At 38.0% G+C, this 26336-nt stretch overlaps 1 protein-coding gene across 1 annotated transcript in view; it reads left to right on the forward strand.

Moving 5' to 3' along the window:
• LOC106930121 (ERC protein 2) overlaps positions 1-26336 on the forward strand; it is a 154656-nt gene that overhangs the window by 8976 nt on the left and 119344 nt on the right. Inside the window, exons 4-8 of the mRNA XM_088007322.1 lie at positions 7246-7290; positions 8529-8684; positions 11818-11910; positions 12652-12819; positions 24797-24964. Coding sequence (XP_087863448.1) covers positions 7246-7290; positions 8529-8684; positions 11818-11910; positions 12652-12819; positions 24797-24964 — 630 coding nt within the window. The remainder of the gene's footprint in view (positions 1-7245; positions 7291-8528; positions 8685-11817; positions 11911-12651; positions 12820-24796; positions 24965-26336) is intronic.

Below are 26336 nucleotides of genomic sequence, written 5' to 3' on the forward strand. Positions count from 1 at the left end.
TCAGAAATTTGTGTTTCTGCACAGGTGTGTGTATCCTCTGCTGTGAGGGCTGGCAGTATACTGCTCTGTAGCTCCTGACTCCTGCCTTATCTATTTTTAACTTCTAAATCTTCTTAACCTTTAATTTCCCTATCTCTGGCTCTGTGTGAGTGTGTATTCTATGCCGGTGTATGCCTCCAACACTGTTTGTGTCGTAATGTTCTTGACTTTCTTTCTCCAAGTCTCCCTCCGGTCAGAATAAAGGAATGTGTGTATGCGTGCGTGTGCGTGCGTGGGTGTGAGCATGTGTACACATCTGGATCCTTTCGACTTACCATTTCACGCAAGAGAATTCCCTCCAAGGATTTCTGATGGGATATCCACCCTTGCCTGGAGTTTGGCCACCGAGGCGATTTTTGGTTGGTTTAGGCCATGTTAATGCAGACGTGTGTGTGTATATATCCGCTGGTCACGTATGGGACCTAACCGTGAGTTGTACGTAAGACGTGAGTACCTGTTTACACACTCTTTTAGTCATGTTATTTTTAAACCATTTGACAGCTTCAGATAGGCTGTGTATTCTACAAAGGAGGAGGGCAATCATGTCTGAGTGGTCTGTCAAAGAGAGAGGTAGACATGCTAGAAAGGTTCTGTTTTTCTAAAGTAGAAAAACAGACTGTGTTTATCTGAATATTAATGTATGATTAATGAGAGAAAACACTCTGACCTCCCTGATTGAAAAAAGAGGGAGTGTTGTTCTTTCAGCTTTTTTTTCTTTTTTTAAGTTTCCCTCATGGAAGACAAGGGTAATAGGGTCTCTGCTGGAGCATTTATATATGTGTGCAATTTAACTATGTCCGCCACTTTGAACTTTTGCATTCAGGAGTGAAAACATTTAGTCTTTAAAGTTTTCTGAAGTTTCTTTGTAAAGTTTTTTGGGACGTCTTTGAGAAACTGCCAGGAGATTTGGCAGTTGGATTCCTTTGAAACTATTTGCTTGATGTATCAGTTTTTGAATGGCTGGTCTGTTTGAAGAACAAGTGTGCAGAACAAGAAGCAGCTAATGTCTGGCATAGGTTGCTTCACTTTGTATGTTACACTAGCACATGTCACGGTCAATGCAAGCCAGGGATCGTATAGTGAAGCAATTGCCTTTGTTAGGGAGACTTTAGTTCTCTGATTAGCACCAACGGAAATCGGCCCAACCGCTTTTCATTACTGCACTCGTTGCTCACTTTAAATGACGGTGCTTGTTTAGTTTAAGCAAGGATAATAAATGTCCCTGTTTTCAGTTTGCTGGGAAGTTTGTTGGGAGAATGACTCAATGTTTTTGTTGGTGAGAGGAGAAATGCTGTTGTTAGGTTTAGGTGAATATTTTACAGAAGTAGTGCTTCAGATGTAGGATATGTAAAAATGTATGGTCTTTTAATAACATCATAACATATCATATCCAGATGTGAAATCACAGTCAGTGTTGATGTGGTCTCCAGAAGTATAGTGTCTTTCAAACAGTTTCAAACCCCTTGAAGTCTTTCTCCAGTTTTCTTCTATGTATTTTCTTAGAACTTTAACAGATCTAAACAACTAACTGTGAAGTGGAAGAAAAAAAATATATATATATTTTTTAGCTTAGTCAGGTCGGATGGAGAGTGCTACAGATTCCCAGTTGGATTTAGGGTTTCTGGGTTTCTAATACATAAATATCTTTCCATCTAAATTATTTAATTTGAACTTTGATTGAATTGTTATTGTCTTGGTCATAGTTGGGCCTCCACTTCAGTTTTTTACAGCCTCTAACAGGTGTTGCTCTGTCCACCTTTTCATCAGTTCTGACCAGTATCATCACCTCTTCTGAAGATAAGAAACCCCTGACATGTTGCTGCTGTGCAGAGATGAAATGAAAACCTAACCAGTCTGTATCTCTGACTTTTCTGGTATGTTCTTTAGATGTTTTTTCTCTTATTCAAATCATTCTGAGACCTTCACACCATATCTGTATTTATGCTGAAATTAAATTACACTCAGGTGCTAACTAGCTGACTCCTGAAGATATTGTTTGTGCTGGATTTTAATTAGAGGGTTCAGAGTAAAGAAGACTGAATTTAAATCTGAGCCACATTTTATAGCTGCTTTGGGTTTGTCTTTTGTGTATAATCCCAATGAGATACATTGGACCTTGTTGCTGTAATGTGGTAAAATGTGAAGGAATTCCCAGGTCATAATTACATTAGCACAGCACAGCACATCTGTTAGATGACGGTGTAGGTCAGGGTGCTGAAGTCCAGTCCTCAAGAGCTACCACCTTGCAACTGTTAGATACAGCCATTATCTAACACACCTGGATCAAATGAGTAGCTCGTTACCAAGCCTCTGCAGAGCTGGAGTTACTGCTGGTGAGGGAACTCAGCCTTTTGACACAGGTGTTCTGGATCAGGAATGCATCTAAAGTTGCAGAACGGTAGTTCTCTGGGACTGAACCTGAGCACCACTAGTGTAGGTAAGGTCATATTATCATGTGTGTCACCTGTTTAATCTTACCAACATAATATTAGTGCATGGTGTCAGAAGAATCAACATAAATACTGAATTTCCTTATTTTAAACTGATTTTTGATTTTACTCCAAAGTACTATGTGGTGTAAAATTTTAATTCCTGCAGTACTAAAAGTGACCACAAAGTGGTACTGTTCAGTTAGAGTTTAGCTGCTGTGGTGATTACATGCACTGTGAAGCAAAGTTATGTGTGATGGGACACACAAACACACATATGCATGCTGAGAGGCATAAATCTGGGTCTAATTGACTCTCCCTAGCCGCCAGGTCCCTGCAGACCCAATAATAACAGCAGCACCACTGGTCTTATCCTGCCCAGCCCTGACCTGCTGCCAAAGGCGTACACACATAAACATACGCTCTGACTGTGAGATTTCTGCTTTGGCATTTATATATTCTTACATATAGTGATGTTGTCATATGTTCTGTAGGGGCTCTAAATAGAGTAAGGGTCCCTATTTCATGTGAAGACATCTCACTCAGTGTGGGATCAGGAAGGTTGAGTATATTGCTCTGCTGTTAAAAAGAAGCAAGCAAGCACTTATGACTCCTCTGGTTTCAAAACTCGTTCTGCTTGTTTTGGCGGCTCCTCTCTATCTGCTCTTTCCTCCGAAAACATTGATGAAGCTTCAGAAATGTTGCTTTTTAAACTCTTCAGTGCTAACATGTTGAAATTGGAAGTTCATGTCAGCAGATCCTTATTTTTTCAGTCTGTTTTGGGATTATTTTATTGTATTTTTTTGTTTTGTTTTGCTTTGCTGACTTCTTACTCTTAATTTTGATTATGTCTATTTTTTAGTGTTCCTCTTTCTCTCTTTATTTCCTCCTTTTTGTTTCATTTTACTTGATAGAAAGCTTGTCCTGGTTGGTGCCTTTTTAGGCCTACATTCTTCTGTACTCATGCCTTACACAAGTGGTTCTCAATTATTTTATGCTATGTCCCATATGGAATATGTTTTTTTTTTTGTTTTTTTTTTGCAGCAACTCCCCCTTAATTGAAAAAAAAAACTATTGAGAACTTGATCTTATTTATTATTAATCTGTATGAATCACTGGCATCATTCTAAGCATTATTTTTTGTCAACTTCATTAGCTTTTTCCTTTTCAAAAAGGTATATAGCTTTTTAACATTTGCTACTTGGTTCTGTTTTAGTTTATTAAAAGAGATGAAATATGCAAAAATTTTTGCATTCACAATAAATCTAAGGGCTTACAGGGAAAGTAGTCCATGCCCCCAAGTTTTGGGGTACCTCAACCATTAAGGATGTTTTTGTAATTAATGTATGTTATACAAACATTGTACCTTATATCAAACACATGTATGAGATGTGGTGTTTTAATATTGTTACATTTCTATAAACTTAAATGTTTGAAAATTCTGAAGTTATAGTACATTTTTTTGGACCAACTTGGAGCATGACATGCTTAAGGGTTATTTAGGCTTCATCGTATCTCCTTGTCTTTTCTGTCGACTATCATCACTTGCCGCTGCACTGTCACAAACTTCTCTAGCTCACCGAAAACAATGGTATCGCCATACACATTACATACCACACTATATCTCTGTGTGTGACTGTGTTGCTTACTTCTTCTACTGGGCTGAACAGGGAGCATGTTGATTAGCTTGAGCGCTGCTGTCACCTAGTGATTGGAGGCCTTGCAGCCATTCTTTGTTTCTCAGGAAGACAGACTTCCTCTGAGTTTACGATTGTCTGGACAAACTGCTCAGGAGTACGTTTACTGACTCTGTATGTTTTAAATCTCTCATGTGTCTGAAGTAAGGATTCACTGATTGCTTAATAGTGCAAATATTCAGTTATAGTTTACTGCTTGGTAACGTTTAGAATATTTCTTTTATTTTATAGGGCCAGCAGCAACGTAAACCAATTATATATTTAAGTCCTGTCTCCCTTTTGAGACGTATAAATTACAAGTGAAGGTCTAACGTAAATAAATATGTAATAGTCTGTTATGGTTATGAAGCCAAGCATGCAGCTGCAATAAAATTTGTGATTGATGTAACAGTCTTACACATTAAACAATAAATCATTTTCCCCTTCCAAGTGCTTAGCTGACCAGTACTACAGTTTGTTTTAAAATAAAAGCTTGTATGAAAAGTATTTGGTTGTGGTCCACTTTAATACTTTGTGGAAAGTAGGTGGGTGGATGATGGTGGGAGAACAAATGGATAAAATTCTAAGAAATGTTTCTGGCTTGATGTTTGATTGGCATTGTTGGCAAAGTATATTGTACATATTGAATAATTTAGCCATGTGCACTTTGTGTTGCTCTCTATATCCATATATTTTGTTTCCAATGCCCTTTTGCTTGATTCAGATCAAATTTATCAAATTTATTTATAACATAGTGCAAAATGTTTGGTGCAAACACTGCCTAACAGCAGGAACCTTGTAAACAGATGTCAAACATGATGTTGGAGGAGGGCTGATGACTTGAGCCCATTTTGCAACTGCAGATGTTGAGGCTCCTTGCAATTTCAGCATTGTGCATAAAAATCAGTATTTAAAACTGAAATATGATGCCCTTTGTTGAAATGATGAGCTTTCATTTAAATTGGACTTTTCCTGCTTTAGAATACTTTTCAACATTAGATTATTTTAATTTTTTAACCTTGATTAAAAATTCCTCATTTCGCCTATTGTTTGTTCTGTTACATTTTATACGTAACTGCATGGTGTATTTTGTGTTTGGCACACTTAACACCATTGCTTCAAGGCCAGAATTGAACTTTTTTGACCATATCCTTCAGTTAGTGTTGTAGTGTTATATTTGATCCTGTTCTGTCCACGTCCTCAACTCTTACACATGTGGAACAGAGACGACGGCTTTAGATAACATGCTCTCTTGACTTAATTTCCTTCTCTGAGAGACAGAAATTTTTGAAGGACGTAAAATGTATGGACAGGCTTTGACAGATAGGTAAGGTAAATTATGGCATACTCATACCTCTGTCCTAGTCCAAGTAACTTAAGTCCTGACCTCTGGTATCTATGTCTGAATACATTTGATTTTGTTTGTGTAATCTTTTCAAGAAAGGTTTGCATGTGCTCTCCCTACGGAATGCAAATGTACTCAGAAAAAAATATAATTGTTCAAGTAACAGATGTCTTCCCTTTAAAACTGAATGCACTTTGTGTTGGTGCTGTCACAGTTTGTATTAAAATCTCCATGAAACAGTGGAGTAGCAAGGCATTTTCAAAACAACTTTTCATGTGCCAGGATGTGTGCTTTTGTGTGTGCCTGCAGCTTGAATATCGTTCATGGTTTTGTGTAGGCATTGCTGCAGGTCAGTGCTACCGTTAATTATTGATAGAAAAAGCTTAGCGCATGTGCTGGCAGAAACTGTTGCCTAGCACAAGCTTCAGCTTGCCAGAGACATCTGCAAGAGAGACGGTGAAAACAAGTGGGAGAAAAAAAACATTGGAGATTCATGCCGAAAAGGGTGATCGAGACTGATTCATTCGTCCTAAACCTGAAGGTGCCTTCTACTACCCGCTAGCAAACAGAGAAAGGACGCGATACAAACCTTGCAGAAAAATCCGTCCTGCCTCTTGGTATAGAAATCATCCTTTGGCGAGTGTAGCATCAGGGACTAGACAAGAGATCATAGGAAAAGTTTTATTGACTCTCTATGGAAGCACAGCAATGGATTTTATAACATTCCTAAAGAAAACACAACCTGAGGAGCAAAAAGGAAGGAGCCAGTGAGATTTATCAGTGTTTCTTTGCAAGTGGCTTTGAAGCTGTGGGTGTTAGAAAAAGCTAAAGATGATGAGCCGCCAGGCTTGCTTTTACCGGGTCCCTCCCCCGGAGCTCCATCGGCGTAACCAGCTCCAGGCTGATCCGGCTAAGACCAGAACTCTGCAAACTGTCATTGATATGAAGGTAGGACTGAGCAAATCTACAAGAAGGCAATATTTTCAGTGGTAGTATCCCACTTCTCAGCTGTTCATTAGTTTGTTAGTCTGTTCTCCTCTTGGCAGTGAGTGAGGTTGTTTTCTTTTTCTTTTCTTTTTATTATCTGTGACAGCAGTTCACTTCTGTTGCATGCTCCTGCTTCAGCCTGAATAGAGTAGAAAATCTGCATTGACTTCAAATGCCAACGCATACAGTGCATGCATTGTATCCTGATTATCAGTTAAATGAATATCATCCTATCGTGCCTTACTATAGTCGCAATACCCAAAGTCCAATATTGGCCCATGCAGAGTTAAGCACTTATTCAATTTGTTTCAAATGTCACATATGGAAGCTTTCACTCTCATCTCAGCCTTTAGAAGCTGTTACTGCTGTGAAAAATGCAGTTGACTCCACATGTGTCTTTGAGTAATCCCCCCCACACACAATTTAGTGTTCCTTCAGCAAAGCACTTGTTCCAAAAGTGATTTCCCTACCTCAAAGCCACAGTTATTTTTTACACATACTTTGTGACTTTTCCACCTATTAAGAGCCCAGCAGGGTTGTACACAGAAAGCAACCAGAAATAGCAAATAGAAAAGGTAAATCTGGCAGAGTTATTTGGAAATATAAGCAGAAAGGCCCCTGAGACACAAAATAGATGCAATGATGCTAGTATAAAACTTACCTCGTTTAACCAGCTTATTAAAGTTCCTTTATATCTGACCTTTCTTTGTTTTAGTCTTTACTGTGCTGCTTGTTTTAAGATGTGCAAATTTATGCTTTGTAATTGCAGAACACGAACGCTTCTTTCTGTTTTGATCCTGATGTTATCTGGCAGGTACTGTATTAGCGCTCGTGTTTATGTTTTAGTTCGTTTGACATAGACAACTGTCCCTAACCTCTTTCCCTAATTCTTCTGGGTTGTGGTGTAGCAGTGTCATCTACCATTGCTTGTTTTTTTTTTGTTTTTTTTGGATATTTTGGAGTTCAACTTTAAATGGACAGCCATCCTTCTGTATGTCAAGTTAATTTTAGTAATGAGCAGTTTGTCTTTGCTGTGTCTTTTATTTATTTATTTATTTATTTATTTTTATCTTCCAATGGAAGTTGGACATATAATATATAATGCAGAGAGCATAGCTAGTGTGTTGCTGTTTTCCTGGCTATCCAAAAAGCTTCTGTCCAATTGTACACTAATGTTTGTTTCAGTAATGTAATATGCACCTTTATGTGTTCTTACTTGCTCTGGCCATGTGCTTTTAGAAACGTATGCATCACAGTGTGGTTTGCAGGGCTGATGTCAGAGGATGTAATAGTGGTCAAATTACTACATCTCTGCCTGTGGTTTGTGCTGATGGCACTGTGCAATCTGCTTCCAGTTACTTAATTATGTTTCTCTTCTTTTTCAAGGTTTAGAGTTTAACGCTTGTCTAAATCCATGCAATTATACAAGCTCAGGACCTTTCCATGACAGACCGTTCAATCATGGATACTCATTTATTTTTTGTCTTGAGCCGTTCACAGATGTATACATTCATCTTTGGTTTTTTTTATTTTCTTTTATCTATTTTTGCTAAAATTTTGATATGATACTGGGCTGGACAATTGTGATCAAAAATTTACAAACACTTATGATCACGAATTACATGTTCATTTTTGGCTTTAATTATTTCATTTAAGTTTTTTGTTTGTTTGTTTGTTTGTTTTACAGGGTTTAATGATTATACAACATCTATAATGGGTTTATGTAAACCTGCTGTGCCATTTGAATTCATGAATAGTTTATGTAAAGCAACTATTCGGACCGTCTATAAATAAACAACCTAACATTGATCATATTTCTGTTTGGAAAAACATTATCCATATGCATTTTGCTACTGTTTTATCCTTAAGGGTGATTTCAACTCGTTATCCTCATTGCTCTCTTTGTATAAAGGTTTCAGGTCCAAATCACTTTGGATAGTTTTCATCTTAGACTCTTCTGCGATCAAATCTTATGCCTGAGCCCTATTCCTGCTGGTGTATTAGTAGTTGCCAGTTTCTGACTCTGTGCCAAAAATACCTTTGCTGGTGCAGGACACCAAGATCTCTTCCCTGGAGAGAAACATCAGAGACTTGGAGGATGAGGTCCAGATGCTAAAAACCACCGGCCTGTTGCACCCTAATGAAAGGCAGGATGAACTCAAGCAGGTGGAAGTCTACAAGAGCCACTCTAAATTTATGAAAACTAAGGTAGAAACTCTTTGCATGCCACACCAGCCGGCGTCATGCTGCATGATTTGAGTGATGCATGTTACATCATCAGTGCATGAGCACTTGTTTATAAGCATGCCATATTTCTTGAATATATGTTAATTTTTGGCTTCTTTTGAGGTATTGTCTTGCCATTTTATGATGTATTGAAAATCATGTTTTATGTGGGAATTGATGTGAAGAAATGAAACACATTTTGTGAAACATTATGTTTTGTGCTGTATGGAGTATGTATAGTATATCCAGTGTTTATTGGGTAGAGCTTGACGAACCTCCTGCCTTCAGAACTTCATTTCACTGAGCAAGATTTGCTGTTATGTATCTGGAACACGCCATCGATATTTTGGTCCAAATTGGCAAACATCATGTTGTTCCATCATCCATGATGTGACTCTTTTGTTTTACCAGATTGTACAGGATGGATGACTCTACCATGGAGCCCATTGGTGTACAAGAAACTTAAGAATACAATTTGAGATTGTTAATGCCTTTTTGATTCAATTAAATTCAAATTTATCAAATACTTTGTTCATTCTAAAGATATATGAAATGTTGCTGCAACCCATGTTCTCCAAGTTTCTTTTAAAAGTCTCTGTAGATATTTCTGGCTCTGGGTAAGAGTGATCTCCAGTAGTTGTCTGTTTTAGTGAGCACCTCTGACTGAAGATACACTCTTGAGGTGTAGCTGTCTTTTGAATAGGACACTCAGCATTTTCTAGCTGGAGGTCAGTAGTGTAGCATTTAGGCAATACTCGGTCAGCTGAAATGGGCCCAAAGTGTGCTAAGGAAATATCCCACCACTATCCTACCCTCACCAATCGAAATCAGTCATGCAAGGGTGAACGGATTCATGCTTTCATGTTATGTACATTAAATTCTGACCTTAATGTCTAAACTGTTGCAGCTGAAATAACTTAACTGACCAGGGAATATTTTTTAAATTCACTGTTTTCCAATTTTTGATGAGGCTACGTGAATTGCAATCTCTCTTTCATTGCCTTCTGTTGTCATCTTCAAGGTTTAACACATTGAATGTTCTTATTTGGTATTGCCCATACCTTAGTTGTAACAAGTAGATATTTGAACAAATGTTGCTTTTCTTTCTCCTCACACCAGCTGTACTAATTCTCTTTTGTGGTCTGCCATTGGTAAGGACTCTTTGTCCAAACAACTGCCACTCACTGATGTTTCTATATTCCCAGTAGTTCAGCAGTTTCTGAAATTACATGTTCAAAGTCACTTAAATTATTTTTCTTTCCCTATTCTGAGGTTCGGTTTTAATTTCAGCAGGCGAATTGCATGGTGTGTGTACCAATGTTTTCAATGGCTTCTGTGCATTGGAATGAAAGGCCTAAAGCCTTTCATTAGGCTGGATTTGAGGTAACCTCAAAACCAGCCTCTGTTTCAAAACACCTGAGTCAAATAATCAGGACAGCTGTTTGATTAAGGTGTTTTGAACTAGGGGCACATCTAAAAGTTGGTGAGCACCGGCTCTTGAGACCTGGATTTGAAGAGCCCTGGTCTAAAGTATGCACGGTGCTACTGAGGACAGAATCAGTTCACATTGACTGTGAAGTCAGTGTCAGGTTTTACGGTTTCCAATAATTGTGAGATGAAAACTTTAAGTTTGCCAGTATTAGTCAGTTCTCATCAGTGCATGCATAGCACTGAATAGTATACTCTGAGATTAATTATTGAGCAACTGCTGAGACACTTGAGCAGAGCGTGTGCAAGTTATGCAACAGTGGCACAAATATTTAATGATTATGGTATCTCTGGTTTATGCTAAGGATTTTTTTTGTAACTTTCCCTAAAAGAAACTGTGGCAGCCTGGTATAGCTAGTGACCGTTATATATCCTATTTTGTCAGATTCATTAAATATGATTCTGGGAAGTAAGTCTTGGTATTCCTAAGAAACGGACAGGAGGCAGATACACAATAATTTGTGTGTGTGTGTGTGTGTGTGTGTGTGTTTGGGGGCGAGAGTAGTATCAGGTCTCTCCTGTTTAAAGTGATAACATGTTTGATGGAACACACTCATGAACTATCGGCTTTCTGTGAATCATGCTGTTCTGCACATAAGAAAGGCTTGAGAAAGATTTCTCTTTGCATGGCTGACTGCTGATTTTCTGCTTGCATTCAAATGTGCACTGGATGACATACGCAAAATTAAACAGACACTAGAATATTTTGGAGATTCCATAGGTTGGAGAGGTCGCTTGGTGGAAAATAAATCTTTGGAGAGTGTAGAATGTGTCATCAGTTTATGCATCTGTAGCAGAAAGCGCACTATGTGAAACATGTTTAAACGGATAAATGTGGCCTCTGGTTTAAGATGTTTTCAGTGGTCTATCACACTGAAAAAGCATGTTATTAAAGCAATCCATTTAACATATGGTCAGAATCCTTGTTTGGAATTAGGTCTCAAGTTTCACAGAGTTTCTGTCCATATGGCCGTGATGGCTATTTATTCTACTTTGATGGCTGAGGCCGATGAATCGTGCTACATGTGAGAAGGTTTCTTTCGGACTCATTAATGGTGCTCTTTGTATGGGCCCGTTTGTCATTGCATCGGGGGAAGTTCCAGATGCAATCATAAAAGAGATGTTTTTATGAATGGGGCTCTGACAGATGAATGTGAGCTTACAACGGCAGAGGAACGGAGAAGGGGAGTTCTCTCTTCACCCACGATATACATCACAGTGATGGCTCTAGCTTGCTTTTGGGTGTCTCATCTTTCTGCGTACAGTCACACAGAGACACGGAAAGTTGCCACACATGCAGCATTGCACAGATTCATTCTATATCCTTGAAGTGTTTGGGTTCCTGGTGTTTCAGCTGTGGTGGTGACTGCCATTGAGGTGCAACTGTTGTTAAAGAAACCGGAGAGGTCATCGTCCCTGTCTTCCCTGTTTTCCTCTCTGGACTTTGATTTGGTCAAATGCTATAAAACTATTGAGTAACACAGTTTGAGTTCTTTAAGTGGCCAAGCTACTTTTGTAGAGGTTTACTTCAAAAGTCTTAGCTGTGTGATTCAGAAGATTGTATCTGCACACACAATTAGACTTTTAGCTTAGTAGTTGCTGTCATCTTGTCTCTGTGTTTCTGTAGGAGCAGACATTGTCACCATGTGTGTCTTCCATCAGACCAGCTCCTACCTTCCTCATGCCCACTCAGCTGCCTTGGATCACAGAACAAGAAGAAGTACTCGTTTTATTAGCCTCTTTACTGTTAGATCATTTCCTTCATTGGCTAATGTTTAAAATATCTGCTTTCCGTTTTAAATTTAAACATCAAGTCTTGTGCTTCCTCTCTGAATAAGTTTTTGCTCTTCATGTTTCATCCTGTCACCTCTCTGAGGTCGCCTGGCAAACATTTTCCTAATTTCACAGTTTACTGTGCCTCTGTTTTACCTTCATGGGTCCTTGGGGATCATTCTGTGCCTACAGGTTTTTACACGTGGTGTGGTTCAGTTTGACTTTCATTTTTATGTGGTGAACTCTGCAGTTTGAGAAATCTCACTTTTAAAATGACTTTGTGCAGCTCTGGCACCAGCCAGATTCCAGTACATCAGTCTACTCAGCAGAGAAACCTCCCTTTGTTGGTGGATTTGATTTGCTGTGTGGTGTTACGGTATCTATGACTTTTGTAAGCCAGTCAATCTGTTTCCCTTGATGGCTTTCTGCTTTTCGGCTGTCCAGCTTAGCATTTGAATACAGCTGAACAAGTACTCCCGAGTAAGGTTGTAATAACATAATACTGAATGGCAATAACATAATTTGAGACATTGTGTTTTTAAAATTCCTGAGTGTTGTAATAAATAGATTTTTTTTTAAGTTGAGGGTAAGCTTTGGAAAATATATTATGCCTTCCCCTTCATTCAGAAATCACTAAAATTAGATTTTTTAAATGTAAAAAATGTATTTTGTTTTGTGTGATTATCAGATAGAGCAGCTGAAGCAGGAGCTGAACAGGAAGGACTCAGAGATGCAGGCCCTGCAAACCAAACTAGAAACACTGACCAATCAGAACTCGGACTACAAGCAACACATCGAGGTGCTAAAAGAGTCGCTCGGTGCCAAGGAGCAGCGTGCCAACACACTGCAGACAGAGGTGAGTGTTTCCACATTGCTTAGTGCAAATAGAATGTAAATGCTGATATGCACAGGTTTCTGCAACAGAAACAAAAACACTTCTAGAAAGAGAACTTCATAATGCTTTGTTACTAATATGTTAAGATCTGGAAGAATTGGAAGTAATTCGTTATCAACAGCAGTCAAGTGTTCCATTTTAAATGTTAATATTGTGCTGTCATATTTTACTGGTTGTTTTTTTTTTAAGTTAAAATGTATTATTTAGGGAAAATCCTATGTTTGTTCATGCAAAATTAGAGGTGAGACAGTGACATGGTTGAATTTGAGATGCTTCAGGGTATTTTGGTCTGACAGAAACAAATTGTATATGTAAACAGTTTAAGGTCTCTCAACTTTTTCCACAAGCCTTTCTGCTTCTCTTACGGGCATACAGAGGTGGGTGGAAAGCTATTTTCTACACCACCACGTTTGTACATGTGGGTGGGTCAGTCAGCAGGCTGAAGAAAACTGGCAGCTTTTGCTCATGTTTGAAGTGTTAAAGGCTCTTTACCTTTAATAATTTTATCACCAGTTTAGGGAGGAAAAGGGTTTGAGTGTGGAGTGGTGGAGAAGCATGAATGTGAAATGTTTGTGTTGAGTGTGTATTTGACCATTTTTCATTTTTTTCATCTGTCACCCTCTTGACTTGAAACTGATACTTCATATCTCAGTGTTTGGCAGTTGAGAGCAGCCTGCTAACTATGTCCACTCTTCATCGCAGGAAGCAATTTGACCCAAAATTAGGCTTAATTGTTGATGCATGTGCAAAGGATTTCAGCTTTTGCTCTTTGCCGAATACATCATACTTAAAATAAATACTTTTCAGTGGGTGGTTTTCTATGTGTTCGTGTTTACCAGCCTTAAAAGCAACGTTGCAATTTCAAGAAATGTTTCGTCACCATGACAAAATTTTGCTCTGGAGACACCTGGTGCACTGAGACTTATAATTGTGAATTCTTCAAAAAGTATTCATCCATCATTTTGTCTCTGCACAGCTTTTTCCAATCAGCCATTCAGAATGTGGTCACGAAAAGGAGCAGGTGTGTTGAGATGAAAATAAAGGCCAACTTTGAAGATATATCTAGTTCCTGTTCAGAGATTTTAAATGGAGTTGAAAGCGGGGACATTACAATCCCTTTTCACGTCATGCTCATGCTCACTATTTTTCTTTCATGATTTAGCTAAAGTACAACATTAGAGCCAGATTATGACACTAGTCATTATCCCTTCAAGGCCAAAGCTCTCACCTGCCACCCAACATGCAAGGCACCTGATCCCATCATTCCTTTCTGCACGTGGTGCTCACAACGATGGGGCTTCCTGAGGCTTCTTTGGGTTGAGCCCAATCTCCAAGAATTACATTCATATGAAATTAGTATTTGATCTTGTTTCTACAACAAGTTTATGCTATCAGAGAGAAAAGTTAGGACATGCTATCTACTAATCATTAATCACTAGTCTGTGGAAAATATCTTGCGTACAGCCCCGGTCCCAGGAGCTTCTATTCTTTAGTACTGTGAGCTTTATAAGTCTTTGGATAATAGTCATTTAAGCTTTATAGGTATTTAATTTTTTTTTCTTTTTTATATTGACCGAAATCTGTCTGTCATCATTGTATTGCATGGTCGCAATATCACTTTTTTGAACCCGGCAAAATACATTTTATACACATAAAAGAAACCTAAATTGTGAAAATGTTACACAAAGAAGCCCCCAGTTGTCAAGCAATGGTGTTTATAGTAAAGTAAGGTAAAATATATTTTCCTTCATTGTTTTAACTGGAATTTATAATGAGAAAAGAAGTGCTGTAGAGCCAGCTGTCACCCCAGCGATCTTTTTGTAAACCTTATAAAGCTGCTAAGAAAATAAATTGCCTACATAAGGAGGATAGACTGTTCATATTTTTGTGGTTTCATGGCACAAAAAATGTATTCCCACCACCTGTCGTGTTTTTCTCAGATAGTCACATTGCTTTGTTTTGCTAGGTTGGATCAACACCGTTACAATTACAGTTGTATTCACACTATATTCTCCATACTCTTTCTCATTTGAAAAAAGATGTCTATTTGATTAACTTTTTTGGCAAAATGTTTTTGAAAAATTCACAAATTTGACATGCTGTACTCTAAATGTTACATAACTGTTACTTAGTGGGACCAGTTTTGAGTATTATCATCATGATAATACCAGAACTGGAATAAGGATAAGTGTTACATGTTCTAGCATATCATTGAATATGTTTCTTTGAGGTTTGGCCTGCGATTTCAGGGTAAGAAGAGAAACAGCTAAAATAATTCTGATTTGGGTGCATCACAGCATTCTTTGCCATTTCTTCTCACTTCTCTTAGGCCACTGCTGAGGACCTGTAATTAGATCCAGATCACAAATACACAAACATACAGCTGTGCACACACAACCCCATAAGCACAGAAAAACACGTTGTCAGGTCTGATTACTTGCTTCTCATCTCCGGTCCCATATAATTTTTCTTGCTATTGAAGTGGCATTTCTTCCCCCCACTTTGGAATGACTCGGGTTTCCTCAACTAAGTGGGCAAGCTGGAGGATGACTAAAGATCTTTAGTGTGCTGTAGTTGGCCAGTTGTTGGGATGCATTCCTCTGCTGCCTGTCAGTCATTCAGAGGGAGAACAGCCATTCTCCCAGGATTCCCTTCTCATTCAGTACTTGCATCCAGTCACAGTAGTACTGTAGTACTGGATCTTCAACTTTCAGACCAGCCTTTTCAAAGTTACAAACTTCTGCATTAGACATATCTAAAAAAAAAAAAAGTGTACGTTGTTCATTTAGCTGACTTTAACCACGATAGCTAGTGACTGAAGCCAAGCTGCTTTTTATCGGAGACACTGTAAAAGCTGTTCCCATCAGAGATGGTTGATGGTTGGCCTCAGAACAGAGAAGCCACTGTATGCAAAGGAATGAGAAAATGGATGCGTATTTATTTGTCAGTCAAAGTTAAGGACAGCCTCTAAATGGGTGTGATTGAGTCTGTCTTCAGATAACTGGAAAATGTGGAAAATAATGAGCGTACACTTTTGTGGGAGATGTGTTGGTCTGCCAGAGTCTGTGGAAACTTAACCCTTTAATACAGTAAGATGTGTATGTGCCTCTCATGCCCTGAACAGGACAATGCAGCGCTGTAATGATACTCTACCAGATCAGGTAGCCTGTCAGAGACCTTCCTGCATATTTAACAAACCCTGAGAACAAAAGAACATCTCAGAGCTACACTGCCAGAACAGTTTGACCTGGTTTCAGATTTCAGCTCAAAGATTGTTTTAAATATGACAACTATTTGTAGAAGATTGTCTTCACGGATTGTAAGTTTGACTTACCTCAGGTTTACTGATAATGAGACCTTTGTAGGTGTATCTGCCCATCTTTTCTGTATATATTATTTACTCTTCATATTTGAAAAGCAACTACGTTGTTACGACAATGCTGTTGTTGATAGAAGGACTAATATAAAATTCGAAAATCTCAAACAATAGAAATTCCTTTTAATTTACAGGTTCATTTTATAAACCTGGTATTTTTGCAAGCGGTCACTCACTGACAGAAATACAAGACTTGCATTTGACTCAAGACGTCATCAGAGTCTGAGCCAGGGACATAAATAACTCAGGAAGGAAGCATTTAAGCTTTTGCTTCTAACTGGAGATACAAATGAAATAGAATAAAACATGCTTAATGTTCTTCTTAGAGAAATATCTCTTTTTGTTTTTTCACATGGTGCTTACACACCATGAACGCGCCATACAGGACAGATGTTGTACAGAGTTCACCAGTAACGCTATTGGTGACAAGTTCTGTTTTCAAAGTATTCTTGTAGAGTTTTTCTTGTTTCATGCCTAGAATTTTGAAAAGGAGAGTTTCATTAAGTTTTGCGAAACCTATATGAGTGTTAAAGAAAAAAAAAATATCTCCCTGAGTCTCTTGCAATCTGTTGTTTTTGCATTAATTATGTTGATATTTCCTCTCAATGTTCCAATGTGACTTTGGTGCTCTTGTGTTCACTCTGTCATCACTAGCATTTCCTGTGTGTCTGCCAGAGGACACACTCTACACTCTACTGAGTTTTGTTTTTGAGGTTGAAATGCAATGACTCGAAAAAGCTATAAATGAGTCGAATAATTTGCTAACATTGACCACAGTGACAGTGATGAATAGCAAAAACAAGAAGAGAATTAAAAAAAAAACGTGTGAGAGGGAATAATTCACAGACTGATGGAGCGACAAGAGGAAGTGAAAGTGAGATGTTTGAGCAGCTTAATAGATGGAGGTGTTTGTAGGCTTTTGTCAGGGAATTATGCAATGGTACAATATACTGTGGTCCCTGCTGGTCTATTATTGTTGATCTTTCCTTGTTCTCTCTGCTGATTGATGGTTCATATTGCTAGTGAGGCAGAGAAAAGATGTGGTTTCAACCTGGTTGTGGTACACCATGGATTGTGCCCCTGGTGTGTTCTTTCTTCTGGCCTCATTTGTTTTTGCTTCTCCCATCCAGATTGTCTCCACCTCCATCTGGTTCTCTCCCAATTTCTACAATATTTGTTCTTCTTCTCTCCCCATAACTAACCCACAGCTGTTTACAATATTAGAATAACAAGCAGATAGAAACTGAAGCATAGGTGAGAGCTTTCTAAAATGAAAATGGACTTGTAGATTGAGGTTGGAAAACTTCTGTTCTGTCTTTAGCTAAGGTTGACCACTAATGATAAGTTGCACACTGAGTTCTGGAGCTCTTCGAATGAGTCCCAAGTGTTGAGGGGCAGTTTTAACATGACTTCATTCAAACTTGCCAGACCATGGTCACCGTTCTCAGGCCCAACTGCATGATTTTGAGTTCTTGGATTGGTGTGGTTTGGAATTTAGTGTGAATAGCACACCACTGAGCTGACTAGAACAAACATGGTACGGTCCAAAATAAAGACCCTGCATGTTCTTCAGAGGCTATGTGGAAAAGCCATAAAATGGAGTAACTGGGGTCATCATGCAGATGAGATATTTAATGGTTTGTACAGAAAATGAGGCACAGTAAGTACATGCAGTTATCAGTGTTAGCCTACATAAAAACATGTTTTGCACCCCGATAAGGAAGTCTAATGTATCTTAAAATAGATTAATACTTTGTCCCATAAAAAGATATATCCATCCATTCAGTACCTTACACACTTATCCCTAGTGGGGTCGCGATGGTTACTGGTGCTTATATATGCGTGTGTGAGAAGGGAAGAAAGCACAATAGATGCATCAGAGTACTGACAGCAGAGGTATAAATTATTGTGAGCCTTGAAGATTTTGTTAAGCTCTTAACTTTTTTCCCACAATTGAACAAATTTTTTACAGGTTGTGATTGTTATAAAAATTCTGGATTTATGCCTCTCACAAAATATGTTTTTCGTAAACGTTTTACACGTTCTTATTAGGGGAGTTGGCAAATTTATATTATGTCAAAAGATTACGGCATGCCATCGTTTCCAACTGTTATTATTATAGCATTCTCAGTGGAACAAGGCTGTAAAATGTTCACTAACAAATTAAAAGCTCTGTTCTGCCCCCTACATGTAGACTGATTTCATGCTACACAGAAAAATGGCCAGAAAAATGTATTTGTGTGAAGGTGGAGATTCTTTGAAAAGAAGATGTAGATACTGGCATCTACATCTGGAAATGGTCTGAAATTATAATTTAAAAAATGTTAATGAGGAAGAGCTATTCAGCATGTCTTCATTTACATTTGTATAGTTTATGTGCACCTTGTTTGTTGATAATGATTAGAGGATTCAAAATGTGTTGAGACACCTTTGTGGAGTTAGAGTTAGTGTGAATGTAATTAGGGTAAAATCTTTATCATTTATTAATCCACCTGTCTAGTAACAAAATGACTGACCTTTGGAGGAAATCATTCATTCCCATTGTTAGACAATGATGACGTTCTAGGTTTTTTTTTTTTTTTTTATTATCTAAATGTGTCATTTTCTTTCCCTGCTTTTGTTTCTGGTAACCTCTGTATTTTTCCATGCTCTTTTTGTATAGCCTGTGGGCAGACAGCTGCATTACAAACATTTTATCAACAGATGTTGCAGTATTCAAGGCGGTCATACCCCTCTTTCCACCCTACAGTCCCTGCTGTGAGGCAGTTCACATCCGCTTATTATCCTTTGCTGGCCCCTCAGGTGATTTGTCCCTTTATGCAATTCCTGATCAGAGCTCAGACTGTTTCCTTAGCCTAACTTTTAAGACACTCCTCAAATGACACACAGCCTTAGCCTGAGGACAGGGAATGGCCCTAATTTCCGCACAGATGCGACCTGATGTCGTCATGTCTGGGTTGGCAGGTGGAGGTTGGGAGGAATTTTCTGTAGCATTTACTTGTTAATTTAGCTTCAGATGTAATCCTTGAGTGATCTGCAGTGAATATGTTCAAAGTGGGAGAAGTATCAGCACAAGGCCCTGGAAAAACTCACACCTTAGTTATATTATACTAATAGACTGAAAAAGTGAGTGGGAGTTCACTAAACTTTTTCAGGTCTTTCTTGATAGTTGAGTTCCATTTCATGCCATCTTATGTCTTTTTACAGAACAGAAACAGTTTTCCTTATCAGGCAGCTTGCTTATCTGTAATTATAAACAAATTTTACTAGATTAAGGGTAACTGGATTTTAAGGGTTGCAGACACCTGATTTAGGGAAACAGTATGGTGAATAAGGTTGACTTCACTGTGATGGTTTCAGATGGGGGGAGATGGAATCTTTCCCTGATCCAAGTTGGAATAATATAGCTCTCATGATGACAGAGCTCTGACACCACATGACCACACTTACACTCAGAGCCAGTGTGTCCATTGATGGGTCAGAACCTTGATGGAGAAATAAGAACACAAATCATTGTCTTTTTTTCTCTCAAAACTGTAAAATTAGAGCAGCACGCAACATAAAAAAGCTATAAAACTCAGAGTGCATAAGAACTCTTGATGCTATTATTGAATTAGACATAGATTTAGTTGTTCAACTATGGAAGCTTAACATTAACGCACACACACACACACAACACATGCAGTTACTCTGTAGGCCATAAATTAGCACACCAACATGAGCTGTTCAGTGAAAACAATAAATGCTTTGGTCTTCAGGCTGTCAGCTTTTAACACTGTCTCCTGACATCTACTTTAAGTTTCTGTTGATTCATTAGAAAACTACGGATTATTTGACAATACCCCCCTTATGCTTATGTACGCAAGCTATATCTGAAGTCAGGTGCATTCACACCATCTGTCTTAGGCAGTACAGTGCATATGTTGTATGTACAGGTATTCTATAAGCTGGATAAAGCCGTTTTTTTAATCACCTTTCACCAGTCTCTAATAAGGTAGACATTTACTTGAGCAAAACAAGGTGCTTGAACCCATCAGTCGACATTTATTCTTTTCTTTATTCATCATGTCGGAGTGTGTTGGGTTCTGTTTGATGCCTATGTTTTAACAAAGACATATTCGAATGAATGTAGGTGGTATGTAGCATGGTGGTGGTCTTGAATAGTTTTGTAACGAAATAGTCCTTCCTTTCATCTCAGAGTGATACAAACCAGACCTGGTCAAATAATTGGGTTGAAAAACATGAATTAGGTAAATATTATGCCATAAATTTAGAAGATTAATATCCCCTCACAGAACTTTATATAAATTATGTCTAATCGTTGCCTTTAGCTGTGTTTACACAGGCCTGAGGGATGTCACACAGCCAGGAAAGTGAATAGCTCACACAGTTTTGTGTAGAGGCACGCAGCGGCTCAAGAAGACCTGAACTTGCTTGTTGGCTACATTTCACCAGACCTAGTCTTTGGACCTGGGACATTTTCAAGTGCTTTTTTGTCCAAAGTGATATTCTTTGTTTAGCAACATAAAAGTGATTTAAGCTCTGGTGAGTAATGACATTTCTATGACTGTCACTAGGGTTTAAAGACTCATATTTGGATTTATGAGGGATATCTTTTGATCGGCCAAAGACTCTTCATGGCTCTGGACTCCAAGGTGGGTGAGTGAGGGTCCAAATGTTACTATGGGACTTTTGGTGCACCCTGAGGCCTTTGCTGTGGTCTTTCTGGTTCTGCCGTTTAGACTGTGGTATACTCATATTGTCTCTGTGTTGCCTATTGCGGTCAAACACCGGCACCTACACCAATACGTCTGCAAATTTGCCTGCCAGAAAAACTTTTATGATGAAATGTGAGGCACAGAAAAGGGAGGTGAGGACAAACAGTGAAGCTGTTTTCTTTAAGCCTCAGTTTTGCTTTGCTAACCAGTTTCCAAAATCCACATTTGCCTGTCATTGTAAGCATGAAAGGAGGAAGTCTGAGGGTCTTAAGGTCTGCTTATGCATCAGTGGTCATGCATGTTACATGTAAGCTTACGGATGCCTGTGTGCTGAGAATACTGTAGCCTGTATGGATGTGTGCTTGCATGTGTTAGAATACTTTGTGTCTGTGCCAATTGAAAGAAAAGCCGCATGTGGCCAAGAATCATTATCTTATCAACTTCAGAATCTTGAATGCATATTGGGTAATTTTTCAAATGATGTGGTGTTGAGTGAGAAGCACCAAAGTTTCTGTAAGTTTTTTTTTTTTTTTTTTTTTTTTTTTGATGATGGTGGTGTAATAGATGTTTTTTATATATATATTTTTTGTTTTCCATTCATTCTCAAGTGTTGCTTTTAGAACTGAATGGAATAATTTGTATTTACAAAGTCCAGTATAGTCCATATATCTTCAGGCTTGTTTCAACGTCAATCTACAAGTTAAGAAAAGAAATGGGTTTCATTAATGCAGAGGGAGAGAGCTGCTGTATAAAGATTACAACAATTACCAGGAGGGAAAGGTGGAAATTAAGATCAATGATCTTATATTGTTTAGTTTCTATATTTTTATATTTTGTAAAGCTACAATGATTAACTTCAAGGTATTTTCTGTTGTATTCTTAAGAATGTAACAGTTTTCAAAATGTTCTGTGGCTTTCATTTGTATTCATTCAACTTTTTGAGTCAATACGTTGTGTAACCTACTTTTGCTTGTTACAACTCCAAGTCTATTGATTTTGTATGTCTCCACCAGCTTTGTACTGTATATCTAAAGGCAAATTTTATCCCCTTTTACTGATTTGAAAAATAGCTCCCTCTTTGTCATATTGGAAAAATACCAATGATACCCACGATGAACAGCTACTTTTAGGCATCGACATGGATTCTCAGTTGGATTTAAGACTTTATGGAAAAGTTAGGTGATTTGATCTAATTGATTAAACTTTGTAGCTCTGATGTATGTTTATGGTCTTTGATTGCTGAAAGATGAACCTCTGCTCCATTATCAACTGTTTCGTGGCCTGCACCATGTTTGCCTTGGGGATGGTTTTTTTATATGTATGACATGATATCTTAGTTTTCCTCCAAACATTGTTTTACATGGAGACCAAAAATACAATTTTGCATTGATGTGCTACTTTGTGTTGCTCTATCACATAACAAAAAAAAAATCTTCATTAAGGTTTGCAGTTGTAAGGTGATAAAGTGTGAGAAAAAGTTTAAGATGTATCAATACTTTAACTAACTACTATATGCCATTTGATAAAAGTCTTATGGGCTTTACTCCTCTATATCTTCTCATGAAGTACTGTAAGCCAATGATGGAGCAGCATCTCTGTGGTGTTGATGTCCTCCAGCCAAATGATCTGTGAAGAAATTCTATAATCTCTTTCCACCTTTTCTCACTCTTGTCTGCTTTACCCTTTCTCGTTTTCATTCATTCATCTGTGCCTGCTCACCTATGTAACATTGTCTCCTTGCTTCGGCTTTCTGGCAGCGATGAGTGCTTTAAGAGGGTATTAGCACAGCATCTGTGCAACACCATCACAGCTTAGCAGATTTGTGCAGGTGAGACAGCAGGGATTTCCTGTTTGGCCCCTTTGGTACATTTTTGCTAAATTGCTTCTTGCCAGGTGAAGTTGAAGCATAGGAGGTCTGCCTTTCTTTCTGTCATACATATTGTGAACACATACACACACGTATGGAAGCACAAAGGACTAGTGATTGGTCTAATGTGTGTGTATGCGTGTGCGCGTGTGTGCAAATGTAATTTGGGGAGGACAGAGGCATCCTCAGTATTACACTTTGGTTGTATGCCAGACACGCAACATGAGATAAATACTTTAGCATCCTACACCTGGAGCTCTTGGCTGGCATCTAAAGCCAGACTTTAGGGGTACCTGCGATACTTAGGAAAACACAGGGCACCTCAGTTTTTGACGTGTAGATATAGTATTTGAAGTCAAAACTTCCTGCTTCCTGCACCATAGCGAGTCTGCTGTAGTTCTACACTCTTCTTTTTCCAACCTAATTGGCCTATGGTTTTTCCTTACATGTTAGCTCAGACACATTGTCATTACATTGAATTTATTTAGCAGGTTACTTTTATCCAATGTAACTAAAAGATTAAAAGCACAATTGGGGGTCAAACCCTTGATTGGATCAAATTTAACCAGTGCTTTTCTAGTCATTCCAACCTTGCTGTGCTTTACACTTCAGCCACATTCATTCAGCTCTCGCAAACTGTCACACATTCATATACCGCTATGCAGATTGGAAAGAAACTTGTGTTATAGTGCCCTGCTCAGGCGCACATCGACATGTGGCAGGAGGAAGCTGGATGGGACCACACCAATTTTGAAACATTTTCAGATGAGATGAGTGCTCTGTCCAATAAACCATGATAGCCTTAACCTTAATATAGTGTAATAAGCTAACCGTTATATAGCTTAGGAAGACATTCAAGATTCCCCATGAAAAATGGAAATCAATTAAATTAAGGGATAGGGCACAGTTTTGAATGTTGACTTAGCAATTCAAACTAGGAGACAATTTATCTGTTTATTAATTGGAGCTGTTTTTTTTATTTATTTTTTTTAGATCAGTTCATAATTAAACGATTCAGTTACTCTGTTGCTACAATGTTTTAATATCCCAAATAACAAAAATATATTGTTGGTAGCCTGATGTAACTGGTGAGCAAATTCCTAAGAGCATTCCTAAGACAATGTATCTTCCTATGACCTTTGAAATGCAAGGCATGTTTTCTATTGTGTAAAGTGAGAAAATTCATCAGATTTTAAACTATGTTGATTTTATCTTGTCTTTATGTCGACATAAAAGGCGGTTTATGTCGAAAGCACCTTGTGAAATATTTTGAGAGATGAGCTGGAACAGTCTGTTCCTTAAGTCTTTTGCCCCTTATGTTTCAAAGTAATTCTTGTAAAAACAGTTGATAATAAGCTGTCTTTTACTGCCTCTCTGTGTCTCTCTTAAAAGCACATGCACAGTTCAAATGAACTCACTCAGCCTGGTTTTAAATCAGTTGTTGAAGGAGCAGAATTTCTGGTCATCTTGGCCAGATTAAGATGTGGATGTACATATGGATTATTTTTAGCCAGTCTAGCAGAACACTGATGCCCAACCTGAGTTTTGGACATAGTTCAGATGTCTCTCAGCTCGTAGCACACAGCCAAATAGAGATTATTTTAAAACGTTAGGGATGAAGTAAGTGAGCAACGTGATCTATGGCAGAACCTGACCAATCGTGCAACACTCGGAATAATAAATGACAGAAGTGACTCCAAGTTCCTTCTTTTGTTACATATACTTTTACAGCATCACTCTGCAGTGCTTTATATTGTGAACATTAAGTCAAACAATGTTTGATACTTCTAAATGTCAACAAGTAAGTGTGTTGAGAGATGTTCTTTCTGGTACTGACTACTTAACTGTTGAATAAAGGACCCGAAGTTTTTTGATGTTGTATTTTTTTTTTTTTTTTCCTTTCCTATACTGTGGGCTGTCAATGGTGACATTTCTTTTTTTAAATTCTCTTTTATTGCTTTTTGTGATCAACTATAGGTGGACGCTCTGCGAGTGCGCCTGGAGGAGAAGGAACAGATTCTGACTAAGAAAACCAAACAACTGCAAGACTTAAGTGATGAAAAGAGCACACTGGCTGGAGAAATCAGAGACATGAAGGACATGCTGGACGTCAAGGAGAGAAAAGTGAATATCCTACAGAAGAAGGTAATTTTAACATAACTTAATATTCATGCTTCCATGAATCTTGTACTTGAAGTTTTTAACACTTGCTCAAGTTGTTTTTATTTTCTACAAATGTGATGTACATCACAGTGGATGGACATACATCTTCCTAGGTCTTTTTTCATCACTTGACTGGTGATATATGAGCTACTATTTCTGTTTTTGGAATAAAAACACAGCATCCCATTCTGGCCAGAAGGAAGGAATAATTATGCTAATCACAGTTGAAAGTTGTTGTTTTTTTGACAGTATTTTATTTTATTTTTTATGTTTCTTATACACATAATTAATTTGGAATATATTGTCACCCTCTGGTGCATCCCTGTAGGCCGAACCTTTAAATTAATCCAGATATTTTCTGTAAAAGTAATTGATTTTTTTTTTAATGAATTGACCATATTTCCTTTCACTGAAAGTGATGGATTGTTTTGGTTACAAATTGAACTTTTGATCATCCACTGACTTGCTTTGGTTTAGAAGCTGGTGTTTTTAGTGCCTTATATATAAATGTTTTTCAGTTAAAATATGTGTCTTCCTGTTATGTTATAATTATTAAAAAATAATTTCTCCTCAAATTTCTGCTCAAAGGATTTCCCATGTAGTTATATGTGTAACTTACCATCTGTTACATTGGGTCAAGTTATGAATTTATGCCCAAGCATCCCCTTTATACGTACAGAATATGTTGTAGAACGTAAACGAAAAATGCTAACATTGTTAGCTGGTGTCGGATCTCACACATTACCCCCTACTTATGGTTGCACACACAGAGATACTCATACTCACACACACATTTGCACAACATGTCTGTGAGGCTTTAATGATTTTTATAAGGGTAGCTATTAAGACAGGGCCTGTTGCTACCTGTGGTGTGCATGTTGGTCGTTTCTCTGTAGACCAATTACTCACACGTAAAGGTCTTCTCTTAACTTCCTAGTTTCTTCTCATGTCCTTAAATTAGAGATTAGAGACTTCTTCCTCCCTCCCTCTTGCTGAGTTAATGAAAATGCTCTACAAAGGTCACACAGTGGCAAAAGTTTTGATCTGTGGAGGTGGGACTGTTTTTGGTTTAGATTACTGTGTTTATGTTACACTTCTGCTATGCTGTACATATAAAATGAATGGTTATTTAGGTGTAATGAAATTTCACGTAACACAAGTCACATCTGAACACAAGTGCTGTTACTCAAAAAAAAAAGAAACCAAATAAAGAAAATAAAAAACTAAAGAGAAAACTGAAAGTGAACCGTACAGTATATAAAATTCAACAGCAATTTTCTTAACTTTAGATATTTTATGACTCAACATTAAATGCATTGCATGTCTGAGTGTTTCTGATCTTTTCTGAGTCAAA

Source organism: Poecilia mexicana, unplaced genomic scaffold (genome assembly GCF_051168715.1).
Source record: "Poecilia mexicana isolate PSO_F unplaced genomic scaffold, ASM5116871v1 scaffold_7, whole genome shotgun sequence".
NCBI lineage: Eukaryota > Metazoa > Chordata > Actinopteri > Cyprinodontiformes > Poeciliidae > Poecilia > Poecilia mexicana.